Source organism: Chelonoidis abingdonii, chromosome 2 (genome assembly GCF_003597395.2).
Source record: "Chelonoidis abingdonii isolate Lonesome George chromosome 2, CheloAbing_2.0, whole genome shotgun sequence".
NCBI lineage: Eukaryota > Metazoa > Chordata > Testudines > Testudinidae > Chelonoidis > Chelonoidis abingdonii.
In genome coordinates this window covers 3,138,522-3,157,796 of record NC_133770.1, presented here as the reverse complement: position 1 = coordinate 3,157,796, position 19,275 = coordinate 3,138,522, and the positions used below count along the sequence as shown (strand labels likewise).

General features: G+C 56.7%; 2 protein-coding genes across 2 annotated transcripts; both read right to left on the bottom strand.

Moving 5' to 3' along the window:
• Positions 1-683: 683 nt before the first annotated feature.
• Positions 684-6,766, bottom strand: LOC142046282 (uncharacterized). Its single transcript, XM_075062102.1, has 4 exons — positions 6,621-6,766; positions 6,311-6,454; positions 3,254-3,427; positions 684-2,620 (listed from the first exon to the last, which is right to left on the bottom strand). Exons 3-4 carry the CDS (start codon positions 3,420-3,422, stop codon positions 1,716-1,718), a joined length of 1,074 nt encoding a protein of 357 aa, XP_074918203.1. The 5' UTR covers positions 3,423-3,427; positions 6,311-6,454; positions 6,621-6,766; the 3' UTR covers positions 684-1,715.
• On the bottom strand, positions 6,621-18,579 carry LOC142045767 (protein KRBA1-like). The gene is made up of 11 exons (XM_075061923.1): positions 18,523-18,579; positions 16,646-16,805; positions 15,976-16,137; positions 15,253-15,435; positions 14,191-14,352; positions 13,482-13,655; positions 13,134-13,295; positions 9,732-9,899; positions 8,657-8,836; positions 7,712-7,885; positions 6,621-6,767 (listed from the first exon to the last, which is right to left on the bottom strand). The coding sequence occupies exons 1-10, from the start codon at positions 18,577-18,579 to the stop codon at positions 7,722-7,724; spliced, it is 1,572 nt and encodes a 523-aa protein (XP_074918024.1). The 3' UTR covers positions 6,621-6,767; positions 7,712-7,721.
• Between the last annotated feature and the right edge of the window lie 696 nt (positions 18,580-19,275).

Genomic DNA, 19,275 nt, shown 5'->3' with positions numbered 1-19,275 from the left:
CGGAAAAGCAGGATCCGGTGCAATACATGGCAAAGCTGGGGGTGGGGGTGAACTCAAGCGGCAGGTGTGGGTAGCGGAAGATGACCCACCTGTAACCAGACGTCTTTGAGCTGCCCAGTGGGAATAGGGAGAGGGTGTCTTGAAGACAAAGAAATTCCAGCTCCAGTAAATTTTGGCTGAGACATGGAGCTAGCTTAGGGAACTTAATAAATACGGGTCCAGGGACGCACCTGTCACTTCTGTGCAGCAAACAGGATGATTTGTTGGATCGATTAACTCTTAAAATGCTGGGATCGTCCAGGCAACCACTCACAGGGCTGCTTGGCCCGATACATGGGACATCCTCTACCGTAGTCCTGCCTAGGCTTAGTCTGCATTCAGCCTCACTGCTCAGCTCTGTGTTTTACACGCAGGACGGGGGTGCACAGACAGGACAGCTTGGAAATACATTTGATAAAAAAAACTTTGTTGGGAGATCGGCACTTGGACACTGAAGTGATTGGGGCCTATTGAGATGAGATCAGCGTGAGATTAAGGCACAGGAGACCTAGTTACGGGTGCAGGAGCCTTTCGCTGCAGGTCTCCACTTCAAATCCAGCTCCGATCGCGCACAGATGGCTGCTGGGAGAGTTGGTGGGTGCAGCTGGGTCTGGAGTGGGTGGCTCAGTCCTGCAGCACTGAGCACTCAGACCTCGATCCAGGAAAGCACCGACTTCAGAGGGGTTACCCAGGTGCTTAAAGCTAAGCACAAGCTAACATGCCTAGCTGCAGCAGGGCTGGAGTGCTCAGCACCTGGCAGGATCGAGCCTTCTGTCCCTTTGTTTGTAGTCTCGGCCAGAGTGGGAGGAAGGAGGCCACTGAGAATGAACTTCCCTCTGGCTCAGAGATGGTCCCTCCAAGGCAGGGCTCATGCACGTGGGGGGTGGGACCTGTTTGGGTGCAGAGGGCTCCACATCTGGCAGCTTCTCCCTGTGCTGAAAAACCAGAAACTCTCCAGGGTGCCGGGAGATGCCTGGGGAGTTGGAGAGGAGAGTAGGGAGCTGGCAGTCTGTACTCTGACAATGGCCCTGTGAGTGAGATGCTCCAGGAAGGTTTCTGCCCCTGCACGCACAGGCTGGGCACCTGAAGGCTCTTCCCTGGAAGCTGCTGCCGAGACGTAGCAGCGGGCGCGACTCACCCAGAGTCGGGGGCTGGGTAGAAGCTGGACAGAAAAGACACTGGCTTGAGCAGTGGCGATGGACAGGGGAAAAAAAGGGGAAATGTCAAATTTCTCCCCTGCTGGCCAGGAGCAATTGTCAGGGGGAGCAAAGCAAATCCAAGTGCCTGACCCTAGCCCAGCCCCCCACCGCAGACTGCCTAGCACCCGGTCAGCTCCCTGAGCACTTGCTAACACAGGGCTCTGATGCTGTCTCACCTGTTACAACACAAGGGCTCCCCGCAGTGCTGGCCCCGAAAATGGCCGAGTCTCTATTGCTCTGCAGTTCCTGGAGCCCCCCAGCCTGTGAGCTGAGCAGAGCAGGTGCACACCGTGGAGGGGAAAACACGACATGCTGGAATCACCCAGCCGAGTGCTGCCACTTAGCTGCAGTCAGGGGACCCTGAGAGCTCCAGGCTGAACCCAGGGGGTGCTGTGGTCTCAGGGGCAGAATGGAAATGGACCCTGTGACTCAAAGGTGGGTGAGCGGAGCCAGCAGCTCCAAGTCTCCCGCTCTCTGTCACTGCCCTTTGGTGACTCTGCTCCCCTGTTCATCTGCAGCGAGCGCATGCCCTGGGGGGCTGGGCAGTGGCTCCCAGTGTCCTCGTGCCCGGCTGTGGCAGCAGCCGGAGGGCTGATTGCCCAAGCGGAGCTCCGCTGCCCACCACAGCCTCCTGACGGCCGCGTACCGCGCCCCCCTCCTCCGGCACAGCTTGGGGCAGACATCCGAGAAGAGGGCGACCCTGGCGCCACCGCAGGTCAGGGGCTCTGTGCGTTTCCTGACCACTCGCATGATGGCCAGCTTGTCGGAGAAGCGCAGCAGGCGGAAGAGCAGCACCCGGGGCCGGGTGGCAGGGTCCCAGTGCACCCCCCCGTGCACACGGCGCGCGCTCTCGATCTCCAGGGGTGGCCAGTCTGCTGGCAGGCTGAGCACCGTGGGCAGGGTCCTCTGCAGGAAGGCGACAGGGTCTCCCCCTTCTGCCCCCTCCGGCAGGCCCGCCAGCCGCAGGCTGTTGCAGCGGGCACGGTTCTCCAGCATGTGGCAGCGGCTCTCCAGCTGCCGGACAGTCTCACTCAGGCGCTTGTTGTCTTTCTGGAGGGCAGTCAGCTCGAGAGCCCAGCCCCTCGAGTCCCGCTCCAGCTGGGCCACGCGGCTCTGCATGCTTGACACATCCCTGCACATGGCCATGAAATCCTGGGAGATCCGGTCTAGCTTCTCTGAGAGGACGGCCTCGATCGCGCTCCTCTCCACCCTGAGGTCCAGGGGCGTCCTGCTCTCCCAGCCACAGCACTCCCAGGGAGATGGTGCTGCACTGGAGCAATGTCTCTTGGGAAATTCCTCCCACTCAGCATCTGCCTTTTGTCCACCATCTTCACTAGAAGTGCAGGAGCTGGTGCGCGGGGGTCGGGCAGCATCTGTCCTGGCTACAGTCCAGGGGACAAACATATCAGACCCAGCGACACAAAGCAACGGTCAGCACCATTTCTAGAGCCAATTCCCTAGCACTGTGTTATGGAGGAAACTCCACAGCCACCACTGCACTGCAGCCTCCTTTGGAGTGAAAGGTGGTAGCTGATTGTCTTCCAGCCACGCTACCCAACAGCTTAGGACAGGGAGCTAAGGGCAGGAGATCCCATTATGCTGTGGGAGGAAGTTAAGTAAAACCGAGTGCAATTACCCAATTGGCACTGGACCAGGTCCCAGGCTAACCCCTCTACTCGTGCACAAAGTGCCATGGGATTTTAAATGCCCACCGATACATGGCTCCTCGGTCTTACAGTTGATGTGAAAGGTGGGGTTGGGGCATTGGCTCAGGATGGACTCAGGGGCAGATCGCCACCTGTTCATTCACAATTCCTTGGAGGTCTCCCATCCAAACCCAGCTTGGCTTACAAGAGCAATGAGACCCCAGCCCCAGGAGGGAAGAACTGGGTCAGACTAAAGGCAGGCGTGGTTCCAGCACCCTCTAACCCTGCTGCGGGTGCTCAGCACTTTTGAAAATAGACTGAGGGGCCTAACGAGGAACCTAGTGGGAAGGTGCATGGTGATCGAGGTACCTTCAGTGTGTGGTCTCTTAACCCCTGTCCCTGGTCTCCTAGGACGCCTGTGGGCCGGGGCATCGCGGGCAGGCAAGGTACCACTCGGCATGCTGGAACGACTGGGCCCAGTTCCATGGGTTCCCTGTGGGCAGGTCGCAGGGCCATAGTGAGGGGCGTCAGCTGGCATCACTTCTGATTTTACCAACACAAACAAAACCTGCATCAGCTTAAGCCAGGTCCCACCTTCCACCGAGTGCTACAGACCTGCTGGAGCCTTGTTCCTAAGGGAAACCATTTATCTATTGGCACGTCTAGGGCTCTCATCACTGGAGTCTCTGGAGCGGGAACAGCCCCGCACCACTTGGGATGCGGAGATCTAGTGGGTCTTCTCCAGCTCCAGTGTCTCATAGTCTCTGAACATAGGAGCGCAGCAAGCTCAGGACAGCAGGACGGAGGAGCGGTGACTCTCTCTAGGGGCCATCAGTCCCACCGGAAGCTGGGCTCCCAGCCCAGAATTGCAGGTACCCCATGTACTCCAGGAGGATGGGGCACTGGCAGGAATTGTCCTCACCCCCACAGCTCCCCTCGTGCCTGTGGACTATGGAGCTGTGGACACAGTTTCTCTGCTGCTTTTCACAACACAAAGCCACAGCTCCGCTGACTTGGCTGATTGTCCCTGCAGTGCAGATCACATGCCCCACGTCCCAGGCCCGCTGGCTGGCTCACCTCTCTGCAGCTTGCAAAGCCCTGGCTGTGGACCCCTCTCCCCCCGGGCCCCACATGGACTGTGGCTGGAGGACATGCCGAGGGGGGTGCTGGCCCAGCTGCATTGGCTCACAGGCACTGCGCTCCAGCAAGTCTCCAGGCCTGGGAGATGGGCACTCTTGGCCGCACTGTCTGTTTTAAACCAAGAAATCCATGTCAGCGACAGGCCAGGCTCCTCTGCTATAGCCATGGACACTGATTGGGGCTCCCCTATCCCCACTTGGGCTGGAATCCTCAACCCACTCGTACACTCGCTTGTGCACACGTTGATTTTACAGGGACAGGGACCCCACAGGTACATTCAGAGCCCACACACCCCGAGGGACAGAGCGGAGTCAACGAGGCTGCACCCCAGCCTCCCCCCAAGGCCACATGTCCCACAGCCCCCCACCGTGTGACCGCATCCTCCCCAGCCTCCTCCCAGTGGGGCTGCACATCCCCTGGCCTCCCCCCTCACTCGCCCCCTTGTCTCATGGAAACACTCTCCTCTCCCGTATGTCCCCAGCCGAGAGGTACAACCAAAGCCCTTGGGGAATGGTCGAGAGGCGCCGTGTCTTGAATCTGCTGTGGTGGTAGCTGTGGTTTTCTCCCCCTCTCCACCTCAGGCGAGTGATACATGTGACAACAGCGCAGGGGCTGGACAGGTTGTGGCCCAGGGCCAGCTCCCTCTGCCCCTCAACAATATCAAGCCCGAGTTGGGTTGTGGCCCAGATCCCACGTCCATTGCTTATGCTCTGCCTGAGCTGTTCTGCACTAGATACGTTCATGGAGGATACGTCCATCAATGGCTATTAGCCAGGATGGGCAGGGAAGGGATCCCTAGCCTCTGTTTGCTAGAAGCTGGGAAGGGCGACAGGGGATGGATCACTTGATGATTCCCTGTTCTGTTCATTCCCTCTGGGGCACCTGGCACTGGCCACTGTCGGCAGACAGGATACTGGGCTAGATGGACCTTTGGGCTGACCCAGTCTGGCTGATCTAATGTTCTGTTCCACCATCCCGGGAGAGGCGGGAAGCGAGGGCGTTGCCACGCAGAAGCACACTCGTTATAATGTAAGTGCAAGCGGTGCTTTCCACTGAGTGAGACGCGCGGTTCCACAGGAGTGGCTCTAGGGGCTACATGCTGGTACCTTACTTGCCCTGTCCTTGGGGGTTTAGAGTCCCTGGTTACCCCAGAATGAGCCGCACCAGCGTGCAGATGACACCCCAGTCTTGGGGCTGAGGACCTGCCTCTCCTGCTGCCTTCCATGCAAGAGGCAGACGCCAGCCCCTCCTGAGGCTGGTCTGCACTAGACTTTTGTACCTTGAGCTGGTACCTAAACGGGACCTTGGGTTACCCTCTGACACCTTCGGGAATCTCCCAGCACCTATCCCCCATCTCCTCAGCCCCCTAACTCCCGTCGTGCTGGGGTGACAGGCTGGTCACAGGACTCTCCTTCCGACAGCTCTGTGGGTCACTGACGGCCGGTCCCTCTGCTCTAAGCAAACTGAAAAGCCGCTCAAGGCCCTTTGCTGGAAAGCCGGGTCAGCCGCTCACAGACTCCGTGACCATTCCTGCCTCTCAGACCCATGGCAGCAGGTTGGATTCTCCTGCCTGGTTCAGCTTTGGCAGACCCCTTCCTATGCCCACTGGAGACAGGAGACCAGTCAGCCAGGCCCCTGCAGGGCAAATGCAGAAAGAGACGCTCCTGCCATGGAGGCCCCAAGCTGGGTGAGGAGCAGTGCCTGGCACGACAGGCTGGCAGGCAAAGGGCCGCCGGGGGAGGAGCTCCCAGGGGCTGAGAGCGACTTCCCAAGCGTCAGGGTTCGTGAGCAGGGCTGATTACTGAATGTTTCCCATTCTGTGGGGGCAGCTCCGACTGCAGCCAATGGGAACTGGGCCCGTCATGTTAGGGGCAGGGCAGCATGGAGCTGTGCTGAGTCTGTACTGCCAGTCTGAACTGAGCAGCCTCCTGAGCCCTGTCTACACTATGGCTGTCCTTGTTGCTTCCCCGAGATGGGCTGGATTTCACCAGCACAGACCCTGCATCGTGTGGGAGAGCCAAAGGCAGGACAAGCAGAAGCCGGGTGATCCCGTGGCTAGGGCATTAGACTAGGATTCCAAAGACCGGGGTTCATGCCCTAGCTCAGCCATAGACTCTGTGTGACCAGTTTCTATCCCTACCGTGGGGATCTCATCCCTGCCCTGCCCACAGCTGTGCAGGGGGGTAAATGCCTTCGCAGACTGGGAGGCAGCCAGACACTACGGTGCTGGGGGCCAGATAAGTACCTGATCTAGACAGAGCCGTAACATCCAAGCTCTCCACTCACCTCTGCTACCAGAGCTCCTCGTGTATACGTCCTGTTCCCGCCGCTCCGCATCTCCCTGAGCGCTTTTGGGAGGGGTCTGGGCAGGACAGGAGCTGGGTGCAGCTACTTCCTCCAGGCCCGGGAGGTTTTCCGCTTGCCTTTTATCTGCAGCCGAGAAAGCAGACATGGGTGTAGGCATGAGGCCAGGTCAGGCCTTCCCTCGAGCCCTGGAAAACCAACCGGGCCTAAGGGTTTGCAGTTCCCCTGCCCGGAGAGGGAACCAGGAACCAGCCCGGTTCAAGTGAATGCAGTTTAAAGTCCCACTAGTCACCTTCAGCCCGAAATCTCGAAATCCCAGTCTCTGGGCTGCTGCATCCTGCTGTGCTGTGGGGAGACGAGCGGCTGGCATGCCTGGGTCTGGTTCCAGGCAGAGCCTTCAGACAGCTCTCTGGGCCGAGGACTCGGACGCTGACTGTAGCTGCAACACACACAGATAGAGCCAGAGTCAGACTCCTGCCAGGTGCCGTTGGGTCCAGACACCGCGGCGTTACAGAGCGTGCCCTGGGGTCGCTAGCACGAGCCGGTTCTGAGACAGGCCTTGGGGAATGGCCTCCCAGTGGCAAGGCCCCATGGATTCGCGGGGTCTCAGAAGCACGGCTAAGCGCGTATTTCTAACAGGTCATTTGCTGCTGTGCTAGTTTTGGTTCCCCCGAGCAATCCCAGCCACATGGCCGTTGCATGGAAACCCTGGACGCCGAGTCACAGCCCAGGGCTGTCCTGGATCTGCCAGATGCCTGCAGTAATATCGTCCCGTTCGAGCCAGGTGGTTCGCGTACGGACCATTGTTCTTGCCCAGCAGGACTCATACCCCAATGACCTCCCCCATTCGCCTCCGAGCCCCACCCACGACGTTCAGATTGTTAACCAGGCCACTGCCGCGGCTGGACACCTTGGCCTGTGATCCCCAAACCCCGCCTCAGGGCTCTGCGGCGCTACTGCTGCGTGGGGCTGTCACTGACAGGCCTGCTGGAGCCTTTCACCGCTAGGCCCGTCAGACAGCGCTGCAGACCATGGGGCAGGGAGCGTTCTGCAGTGACTTCGGCAAAACTCAGTGTCCAGTTCCTTCCACCTCCAACGAAGGCTCCACTGCTTTGTTCTGCCCCCTCATTCACAGTTCTGCCCCGCACCTCTGTTTACCCTGACTCTGGGGGGGCAGACACAGAGAGAAGGAAAACTCCACTATCCCCCTCCATGTGTCCTATTCACTGACTGTCCCGTCCATTCTGTACAGGACAGGACAGGGGGAGAGGCCTGACACTGGGGTCTCTCACACCAGACAAGCCAGGGGCCTTGGCAGAGAGCGGGTCAGCAGGAAAGGGCACAGCCCCCCCTTTCACATCGTGAATCTGATCCTTCTCTTACCTGAACCGTGTCAGTCCCAATGCCCTGTCTCTGGCCTCCTCTGCGCTGTATCTCCTTGCTGGCTGCCCACCACACCGGCTGTGGCTGGGGCGCTGGGGGTCCGGGGCCTGGGCACCGAGATCTCCTGCAGGCACTTCTCCAGGCCTCGGAGAGGGGAGTTCTCGGGGCTCAGTTCTGTTTAGACAAAATAGGACCAGCAGAGCTTGAGCCACAGAGCAGCTGCTGTCAGTGGTCCCCCATGCTCACCAGGGCTCCTCAGCCCATGGTTACTGCCCACCATCACCCCCCCAATGCTCCCAGATAACCTGCCAGGACACACAACCCCATCCCCAGCACAGCGGCTGTAAGAACTGGCTGGGACGGTAACTCCCGCTGCTTTGTGTGAGGCCGGGGAGAGCTCACGGAGCAATCAGCACAGCCTGACGGTCCACGAGACGCCACGAAGCCACTGGCTCACCTTCACTGCCCCACCTCCATGCCCCCGTCCCGGCACCCCACGGGTCCCTCTCCTCGTCGGCACTGCTGCTGGAGGAGCAGCTAGACGGGATGCTGGCATAGCGCGGCCGGCCGGCGGGTATTTCCTTCAGCAGTCCATAGAGGGGGGATCTCTCCGTACCAGCTGCTGGATTAACCATACAAACACCCCAGCATCAGGGCTGGCTGGGATGTGCCATGGGCACCTGGGGGATTTCAGGACCCGATGGTCCAAAACATTTTTAGATTTAAGAAGAGTGGGGTTAAGGCGAATTTAAAAAAGGGTCAAATCTTAATCCCACCTTCTCACCCTCCTTGGTCCCGTTCTGTCCCAGAGGCGCGTCGAGGAGTCGCAGGCTGTTCCCACGTCCTCCGTGCGCCCCCGCTGCGCGCGCTGCTTGCCCAGCCCCACCCGGGACACTGCCCTGCTGAGCTCCCACCCATTGTAGCCCTCTCGACTCCTTGTCTCACCGGCCGCACATGCTCTCCAGGGCCTCGGCACCGGTCTCCTCTGCTCCCCCTCTCCCAGGGCTTTGCTGGTGCAGAAGGAACTAGGTGTTGCACTGGAGCCTCTGGGCCTGGCCACGGGTATGTCCTTCAGACAGTTCTCCAGGCCTTGGAGGGGTGGCGTGACCTCTGAGACAGACCCTGCTTTAACGAGAGGCACGGCATCTCTGTCAACGGGAGGCTGGGAGTTACAGCCCTGCTTCCATCCGCCTCGGACACTTGTGAAGCCAACTGGCTGTGCTAGCAGCTCCCAGCCCCCGCCAGACCCGCTGAAACCCCCAGTTTTTCTGGCCCTCCAGCGGGAATGCAGTGTGTTACCAAACGGAGCCCCGAAAGGAGCACAGCCGGGGCCATGGCAAGGAGCCACAGTGATGGGCTTTCCAGCAAGCCACGGCTCACTGTACCTCAGGGCCTGGGGGCTTTGGGGAGTGGAAATCCGTGGCGAAGCTGCCAGAAAAGTGTGAAAGAAACCACGTGTTGCATGTGCGCCAAGGGCCAGATGCCCAGCACAAAGCCACAGGAGCCACTGGGGCTCTGTCGATGTACGTCAGCTGAGTATCGGGCCTGGGGGATCCTAAGAATGAAACTGAAGGCAGCAAGAGGAGCAGATCTCAATGTCTGGGAGACAAGCAGAAAGTATTCCAGCGAAGGAGAGCTCAGAGGGTCCAAACCTTCCTTGAGCGGCTGCGGGGCGCTAACCAGGCGGCTGCGCGGCTTACAGGGAATTTAGGAGCAGACTCATTCGAGGGTATTAGGTTTTCATTGGCGGCTGACATACAGCGCTGTCGATATGCCCATAACGTATCATTTCCCCCCAAAGTCGGGCTGAGCTCCAATTCCAGTGGGTCCACATGGGGCTACTTTCCCATCTGAAACTCCTGCTTTAAAAAGTGAAAGGCTTCCATGAAAACTAGCGCTCCTCCCCCCTCAACCTCCTGTGATTCCAGGGCTAGTAAAACAGACTGACGTTACCTTTCAGGTCCATGCCATGCTCGGTACCGCAAAGCTGAACCAGGGACACTGTGAACTCTCTATTTACCTTCTGTTTTCACTGGCCACCCCGCTGTCTCCAGTCTGCCCCACGGAGCCGGTGACCTGCTCAGAGAGGAGCGGCTGCCGGGGGTATTGGACTGACTATGGCACGGTACAAGAATGTCCTTCAGGCAGTTCTCCAGGCCTCGCAGCGGTGAATTCTCTGCACTGATGTCTGTTTAAACAACACCAAGCCCGCGTCAGTGCACGGCCTGCAGCTCTGGGATGGGTTCCCGCATCGCTGAATGAGCCTGCGTCCAGTGCAATTCACCTGCACTCTCCTACTGCGACTGGCCAGGCAGAGGCTGGGAATACCTCTGGCTATGAATTCGAGGTGTATTGCAGGGACTTTGAGGTACTAAGCTGGTTCATCCCTGGAGGAACTCCACTCAGGTCAGCGTTACACCAGGGGTAAATAGGAGCCTTTGCAGTGAAGAGACCAAATCTGTCTGGATTCACGTCTATTGCTGCAGGAAGAGCAGCAAGCTGGAAGAAGCGGGTTTACCTCCAGCTGGTTCTCAGAAAAGCTTAAGGGATAATCTGCTGTAGACACCCCTGGCTTCCACCCCATGTTGTGTTTGTTTTTATTGGGTTACACACCATCCCCACGCCTACATAAGGCAAAGCATGTACCAGAACCATGCACCACTCAGAACCAAGGCCTGCTTCTGCACTCATCCGCACAGGGCGAAGCAGAAGCCAAAACAGATGTATGCGAGATCAGAACCTGCATGCCGGGAGCGCCAGCTCTTTCCCCAGTTATTTCCACTTGTGTGACGCACAGTGAAAGTCAGCAGCAGTGCAGGGGCCGCAGGTCTGGTGGAATTCACCACTAGAGCCCACAGGGTTAAGTGGCCCCCAGGCCTCATGCTGGGACACAGCCGAGGGGTGAGCTCTGCTCACTGCGCGGAATGGAGATGGAAGTGAGCCAGGCTGCACAGGAATACGGCTAGCACTGGAATAGGATTGCCATGGGGTGTTGTTCTGGCCCTGGCTGACCCTCCCTGCCACCTGATCCTTATGGTGATGACACTGGGTATTGGTGTAAACACTTCACCTGACCTTCTCCAAGTGATCTCGTCTCGGCCCCTGGCCTCCTCTGTCCTGTGTCTCTCTGCGTGGGGCTGGTCAAGGCGATGGTGGCTGGCATGTGAGGGCTATTTACCGGGATGTCCCTCAGGCAGTTCTCCAGACCTCGGAGGGGCGAAGTCTCTGTGCTGATGTCTGTTTAAAGAAAAGATCCAAAGCCAATATCAGCCAGAGCTCCATATCGCTGAGCCCTGTAATAACCACTGGGCCTCAGACGGGCTCGGCCTGGGCAGACACTTGGCCCACTTCCTGCTTTGAAAAAGACACGTGCTCCCTTCTGAACCCAGGGACTGGCCCTAGGGGCAGTGCAGGGTGGGCTGAGCGCAGGGGTAACGGTAACAGCCTGTGTTATACAAGAGGTCGGGCTAGATGATCTAATGGTCCCTAGTGTCTCACTCACCCCTTTCCTGCTATCCTGAACACATGAAGCTTGTTACCTAGTCTCTGGGAGGCAAAGAGATCTCGGCAGTGCCAAGGACCTGGCCCACCTACTCGTGATGTACACCAGTGCACACCTTCTTGTCAACCGTCTGTATTGGGCCACTCTCTTACCACTTCCAAAGTTACTTTTCCTCCCTTGGTATCCTGCTGTTCATTGATTTCTCTCGTTAGACTGACCTCACACTTGGTAAAACACCCCCATCCTTTCATACCTGCTCTTGTATTTTTTACCTCATACATCTGATGAAGTGGGTTCAAGCCCACGAAAGCTTATGCCCAAATAAATGTGTTAGTCTTTAAGGTGCCACAAGGACTCCTCATTGTTTTTACCAGTGTAAACGAGATCCAAAGTGACTTGACCCAGGACACAGACAGCCTGTGCCAGGACCAGAACCCAGCTCTCCTGGGTTCCACCCCAGTGCCTTACCCACCATGCCATCCTTCCTCTCCAGGCCCCCAAACCGACTCAAAGCCTGAGAGAAACCAGAGCCAAGGAATGCAACAACGGTGGCATAACCAAGCGAATCAGAGAGTGCGCATAGAACCGGGGGGAACCAGGTGGCTGAAAGGAGGAACCAGACCCCTCTGGAGCTGTAGCAGAGGCATGGAGAAGGGAAAGGAGGAGCGACCTGAGCACAGACACCAGAGAGCACGGACAGCTGTGCAAGACACTGAGGAAAAGACAGGAGAGACGAGGAGGAAACCCAACCTCACAGCCTCATGGGAGGAACAGATGCTGATCGCAGCAAGACCAGGGAGAGAAAAGGAGGTCAAAGTCTACAGCAGGGTTCTCAAACTGGGGGTCGGGACCCCTTGGGGGGGGGTCACAAGGTTATTACATGGGGGGGTCATGAGCTGTCAGCCTCCACCCCAAACCCTGCTTTGCCTTCAGGCTTTATAATGGTGCTAAATATATTAAAGAGGGTGTTTAATTTCTTAGGGGGGGTCGCACTCAGAGGCTTGTGATGTGAAAGGGGTCACCAACAAAAGAGTTTGAGACCCACAGCTCTACAGTAAGGTTCCCTGTATAAATAGCTTATAAAGGGGTTAATAAATGATTGACACATGTTAATCAATTGTTACCGAGCCCAACAAATTGCTTCTGACTATGGCTTATAACTAAGCTTGGCAGGGTTAGATTTGTGTCAGCAAACATGCGTTTCACTGCACACACACAGACCGACAAAAATATTTCCCTCAATAGCCATCAAAATGTACATCTACGTAGTCCGGCCATGAGCGCAGGGGACTGGACTATCGGAACCTCTCGAGGTCCCTTCCAGTCCTGCAATTTATGGGCAAAGCAGGAAGAATCCTGCTTGGGAATGTAGGGTTTAATGTAAGGATAGTTACTGACACGTGATGTTGACGTGTGTTTTAATGGCTATAAAGCTTTACATTTTTGAACCTCACCATTTACTGTCACTAAATATTTATTGTCTGATCCCCCTAGTGTCTGACCCCTCCCCCGCCTCACAGTTTTGTGCAACTGATGCATTTAAATAGCTAAAAATAGGAAAAAATGCTTAAAAATCAGAATCAATATTATCTGTCAAAAATATTTAAAACACCCTGAACTCTACCTCGCCTGCTTATAACCATCTATAGCATCTCCCAGTGAGGTGCCAATACGCACCTGTAACATCCTGCTCGTCACATCCATTCATCATGCAGTACCCCTTTGAAGCTATTTAGAAATGGAATCGTAACGTGAGAGTGACCGAAAAGGATGTTTAAGTGCCGTGCTAGGGTCGGAGATGGGTAAGGCAGAGACCGCTCAGTGACAGGCGCTTGCCTGTGGGCAGCCGGGACCCTCCAGCAATCCGAGCAGCCGTCGACAACACCCACGGTGTGATAGCGCGTGTGTTCTTGAGCTCACCCTCTCCACACCAGCTCCGCACCATGACCGTTGCAGGTCTTCTCGATGACACATCTGCTCCTGTGTTGCGGGTGAGCACTTGGGAAGCCCCGGATGTACTGACAGGTGTTTCCTGCAGGCAGTTCGCCAGGTCATGGAGGGGGCTGGTCCTTGGCGTCATCTCTGCTTGAGAAACATGGAGCGACATGCTCCAGCTCAGGGTCAGCGGCCAAAGGACCGAACTGCTCCTAAGCCGCAGACAGGAACAGTGGATCCCACCCCTTTTTAGGGGCCAGTCCTGGTCCCATATAGTCCGTGGCAGAGTCCCATGGACTTCAATTGGGACCGCTGGTTGGCACACTGTCCTACCTTCGGGGGACGAGTTCCAGAGCCCGGCCTCCACTCCCCCCGTCTCCATCTCCCGCTCGGCGCCGCTGGCTGAGGCACTGCAGGTTGGCAGGCTGGGATGCTGGGGGTAGGGTACAGCCGTGTCAGTCACACAGCTCAGCAGGCCGCGGAGGGGGGAATCCTCTGTCGCTGCTTCTGTTTTAAGAACAGGAATGATGCCCAGAATAACAGCCAGTGGCTGGGGCTGGAAGAGGTGTCCTGGCCCTTCTGCGCATGATAAACCCACCAGCCCATTCCCCAGCTCCCAGAACTAGATGCCCTGCGATCAGAGCCTGGGGATTGGGCCAGCGGCGAATTCAACTCGAAATGGACATGACCAGGAATCAACTGCACTCCGAGGCCCCTCCTCGCCACCCCTTGCATCCCTGTGGGACAGGCAGCACAGAAAGGGCTGGGGAGGGAACCAGGTAAGGACACGCTGATTTCTGCACGTTCCCTAGTACAGTCCGTCCTCTGCAGAACAGGCAGACCAACGTCTGGGGCAACGCCCTGTGGATGGAATGCATCTGACACCACTGGTGCCCAAATAGAGATTTTAGGGACCTGAACCTCCCCCCCGTACTGTCCTGTTTCCGAGCAGAGGAGCTGACCCTTCCTACCCAGCAACAGAGCGTTTGTCTCCAAGGTGTATCCAGCGGGGGCGCCCCCCAACACACACTATGGCTCTCACCTTCGGTGGACGGGCTCCCAGCTCCTCGCCCTGGCCTCTCCCCCAGGGCTCTCCGCGCGCCGCGGCTGGCGGGCGGGTGGGAGCAACGGGGGCTGGTCACAGCAATGTCCTTCAGGCAGTTCTCTAGGCCGCGCAGCGGTGAGTCCTCCAGCGCTGCCTCTGCTTTAACGGACAATGGAGAGGGCACGGCCTGCAGGTGCAGGACAGGCTGTGTCTGCCCCCAACATGCTGTACCCCTCACTAGCCAGCCCCCCAGACTCCCTCAGCGAGATCCCCCATCCCCACATGGGCACGGGCACAGTCACAGTGGGCTGTGCAGGTCTTGACCTGAGATGCACTTTGAGAGGCCTTTGCTTTATGAGCCTGTGCTGGGGAGAGAATTTGGCTTCTGAGGCTAGAAGCCAGCCGGAGTTACTAGCCACGGCTCTGGTAACACAGGGCAGTGCTGAGAGCTTGCTGGGAATACAGGCAGAGCCTTTACAGCACTAGCAGGATGCTGTCTAGACAGGGTTTATTTCCACTGGCAGAGCTAACGTGCGATAGATGCTTTGCACCAGTGTGTACTGGGGTGTGCATCACTGTGGCTTGCCCCCATTTCAAATGCACTGGTGCAAGCCCTGTTTTACACCAGTGCCGCCCAGCGACACTGGTGCAATTATATCAGTGCAGCCCCCCTTGCACAGGGAATGCCTAGGTCTGTGCCAGAGTGTGAATGCGGCGTGGCGACCGCTCCCCAGAATGTGCCCTGGCGGCCACCTGGTCTGCTAAGGTCTGGCTGGGTTCTCAGCAGGGAACCAGGCCATCCCGCTCGCAGCGGGTGACTCGTTGGCCGTTCCTCCGCTCCCTCGCTGCGCATCTCATCACTACCCTGGCCTGAGCCTCTTCCCTGGCCCTGGAGACACGGTCGAGGAGCATTCAGCTCCTGATGCTCTGCAAGTGTTTTCAGCAACGACTAGCCTGGGGTTAAGTGGCCGGTTGTTGCCTCTTAAACCTGCAGGGCCTCAGGTCTGCTGCGCACGTCTCCCTCCCCAGTCTGGGAGAACCCCCTAGCCCCCGTCTCACCTTCCCAAGGACCACACCAGGGCCCTGGCTCCAGCCCCCTCTGCTCCGCTTTCCGGTGGGCGCTGCTGGTGGGGGAGCTGCAGGCTGGTGGGGTGGGATGACAGGGGCTGGTCACGTCTCTCCAGCAGCTCAGCAGGCCCTGGGTGGAGGAGCTCTCCGCAGCTCCTTCCCTTTTAACAGCTCCTATGAACAAGTCAGAATTTCAGTTTCTCGGTGGGTCCCTTTGCTATGGGGCATGATAGAGACTCGCTGCCCCCCTCCTCCGACCTCCGCAGGCAGCAGCCATGTGACTCTCTTCCTCTTCCCCCTTCGAGGCCGATACCTTGGTACAGCATTTCCTCTCAGACAGGTCCCTGGAGGACTGGCTGACCCCATATTTGTCTATGGGGCCAGGGATTCCTTACATCAGTCATCAGCGGTGTGGCCTGAGGGACGGATTGGATCTACTTTCCAGGTATAAATATGATGACCAAGAGGCCTGGAAGGGGGCGGGCCGCTGGAAGTGATGGTGGCTGACAGGAGAGACAGACCCCAGTAGCACAGAGCCATCCACCACCTGATCATCTCGGCGGAGCTGATTAGCAGTGGCAAGGCCGGGGAGGAAAGGCAGGCCAGGGTACGGCCGTCTGTCTGAACCACAGAGCGATATATGGCCTGCGCCCCATCCGGTGCCGTCTCACACAAGGCACATACAGGGGATGGAGTGTTACTTCGATGGCTCACCTTCACCAAATAGGCTCCTACCCCCAGCCTCTCCTTCCGCCCTGCTACGGGGGGAGCGGCTGGACGGCGTGGCAGGAGGGCTGGCTTTGCTCACAGGCCTGGCTGAAGGGCAGCTCTCCAAGCCGGGGTCCTGTGGATCCTCTGCCGTTACTTCTGTTTTCACTGTATGAAGAACAGCAAAGTCAGGGTCAGCATCTGTGGGGCTGGCTCAGTCCATCCCCAAACCTCCTAAAGCCAGCTGAGGGTCTGGCAGACCCAACACAGGCTGGGCGGGGGAAGCCTGGCTTTTATTACCACCTCTGTCAATGATTCACTTGAGCAAGACTCACCTAGAGCAGAGATAACGACCCTTCCCACCCCCACAAAGCCTGCCAAGACCTGCCCATGCGACTCAGCATTAATGTTCCTCGGATGTGGATAGCAGATTTTTTGAGCCAGCTCCCTACGAGAGGCGCCTCTCCAAGGTTGTGCAAATACGTGCAAGACAACGTGGGAAACATGCACCAGGCACCACAGGTAGACACACTGTGAGAGCCAGTCACTCTGCTCCTGTGTCTTTCGCCAACTGCTCCTCCCTGACAGCGAGCGTCAGGCGAGGGGCAGCCAAGCACCGGCTGCAGAGAGCTGTTCCCAACTCCAAAGGGGATGCTATAATTTTACACACACTCACCTTCTACAGACGAGCTCCCATCCTCGCTCTCCAGCCTCCTCTGCCCTGAGTCTCCTCGCGTGCTGTCCTTGGCCGATTTGCAGGGCGATGGGTGGGGATGATGGGGCTTATGAACAATTATTTCCTTCAGACAGTTCAGCAGGCCTTGGAGGGGGCTACCCTATTTCTCTGCCGTCCCGCAGTGTGAATATTAAAATAAACACATTATTAACTCAGGTTCTGGTCTACACTACGCATTTAAATCGATTTAAAGAGTTAAATCGATTTAACGCTGTACCCGTCCACACTACAACCGCCTCTTTTATCGATATAAAGGGCTCTATAAATCGATTTCTGTACTCTCCCTGACGGAGAGAGTAGCACTAAAATTCGATATTGCTATTTCGGAATAGTGTTAGTGTGGACGGAAATCGACGTTATTGGCCTCCGGGAGGTATCCCCAGTGTACCACTGACCGCTCTGGACAGCAATCAGAACTCGCGATGCACTGGCCAGGATAAAAGGAAAAGCCCCGCGAACTTTTGAATTCAATTTCCTGTTTGGCCAGCGTGGAGCTCTGATCAGCACAGGTGACCACGCAGAGCTCATCAGCACATGGTAACAATGCAGTCTCCTGAGAACTGAAAAAGAGCTCCAGACCTGGACCGCACAAGGTACATGGATCGATCGCTATATGCGGAGAGGATTCATGCTAACAGAACTCCGTTCGAAAGCGAATGAAAAAATATGAAAGATTTCAAAGTCTATGATGGAAAAGGCCACAGCAGGGACTCAGTGCGTGCAGAGTAAAAGTAAGGAGCTCAGACAGCATACCAGAAAACCAGAGAAGCAAACGGAAGGTCTGGGTCAGGCCGAAAACATGTCGCTTCCATGCTGAGCGCATGCAATTTTAGGGGGCTGCGCACCAGTACCCCACCCCTGGCCGTGGATTCAGAGTCGGGTTGTAATATCAACCGTGGCTGAGGATTCTGCGGAGGGGGAAGATGAGGAGGAAGAGGAAGACTGCTGAGAGCACACAGCACCCGTTAGCCCCAACAGCCAGGAGCTTTTTGGGACCCCAAGAATACCGTCCAGCCCTCCAAGCCACAACCCAGACAGTGAAGCCATGGAGAGCGACCTCTGGTGAGTGTACCTTTGTAATATGTTATGAATCGTCTTGGAGGTACTCTAAAAGCTTTTGCAGAACATTTCTGGGCAAGGCAGCCCTATTTGGTCCCCATTGTATGACACTTTTCCCACACCATGCATGTAGCAAGTAATTCGGATCATTGCTCACAGCACAGCTGCGTAAGCTCCTGGTGATTGCGCATTCCAGAAACATATGTTCTGCATCCTGCGGTGGTATTCTCAGGAGAGTTATATCATTCATTGTAACCTGTGAATCAGGACTTTAATTAAGGGGCAGACCTGGCGATTTTCCTACTGGGCAGCTGCTAATCCTTCCTTGCTCGTAGCAAAGCAGGGGGAGGGAGGAATGATAGCGCTGAGTTCTCAGCGTTTGGCGAGCAGGAATCTTCCAGTACCAGCCACGATCATACCAGGATCTTACATGATAGCAGCCATGCGGTGGGGAGGAGAGGGAGGAGGGGAAAGAAGGGGTTGGGTTTGCTGGTTTCCTTTAACAGGAACGGCACATAGATCACTGTGTATATGAACGCTGGAGAATCAAACAGAAAGCCTTACCATGGCTGCATGGAAGCTTAATTTGGATGCCTGGACCTGTGTCTGTGAATATGCAACACCAGAGCCACAGGCACTCAATATTAAACAATGCAAAATGCGACTCTGAGTGAAATCACATGTGCTATGTAAGGTGATAGTGTTTATTCACTGTGAAAGAGTACAAGCATTGTTCTGTACAAGTATCTATTACTTACTCTCTCCTGTTTTCCCTCCCCATGCAGCTGCACAGTTGTCCGGCTCCCTACAGCCATCCGAAGCTAGCTCAGATAAGGCGAGGAGGAAGAGAACACGAGATGAAATGTTCTCAGAAATCATGGAAGTAACACGCAATGACAGAGCTCACAGAATGAGTGGAAGGATGTGCTAGCAAAGTACAGGAATGATGCAGTGAACAGGAGGATAGAGACGCTCGAGATGAGAGGTGTAGGCAGGAAGATCAGCGGTGGCGGATGCTACGCGGCAGCTGCTGCGTGCTCAAACTGATATCCTCCAACGCATGGTGGATCTTCAGGAAGAGCAGCGGGCTACAAGTGCCACTGCAGCCATGTTCAACCACCCCAAAGCTCCACGTTCCATATCTCCTCACCCAGAATGTAAGAGCGCGTGGGGGAAGGCTTCTGCACCCACCAATTCCACCCCCTGGACAGTCCAAGCAAAAGGCTGTCATTACGTTGAAATGAGCTTAATGCCTTTTCTTTCCCTCCTATCCCTCTCCAAAGCACAGCAGGCAGGGATACCTGATAATTCTCTGCCTCTTTTATGAATTACTTTTAATAAATAAATACATTAGATAATCAAGAGGGGAGGGTGGGTGCTTACAGGGAATGAGTCTATAACATAGGGGGAGGGTCGACCTATCACCCTCCCCACAGCGTCGCGCACTAAGACAGCAGCTCACATTCCGTACCCTGCCTGTGCTGACCAATCAGTTCTCAAGCGCTTTCTTC

Bases quoted from the DNA above. Each gene is read 5' to 3' on its own strand.
- LOC142046282 (XM_075062102.1), bottom strand. From the start codon at position 3,422: ATGCCAGCTGACGCCCCTCACTATGGCCCTGCGACCTGCCCACAGGGA. The intron at 2,621-3,253 runs GTACCTCGATCA...CCTGGACTGTAG, and splicing joins TAAGAGACCACACACTGAAG to CCAGGACAGATGCTGCCCGA.
- LOC142045767 (XM_075061923.1), bottom strand. From the start codon at position 18,579: ATGGCTGTAGGGAGCCGGACAACTGTGCAGCTGCATGGGGAGGGAAAA. The intron at 13,296-13,481 runs GTAGGACAGTGT...TTTCTCAAGCAG, and splicing joins CTGGAACTCGTCCCCCGAAG to AGATGACGCCAAGGACCAGC. The intron at 7,886-8,656 runs GTGAGACAAGGA...TTGTCTAAACAG, and splicing joins CTGGAGAGCATGTGCGGCCG to AACTGAGCCCCGAGAACTCC.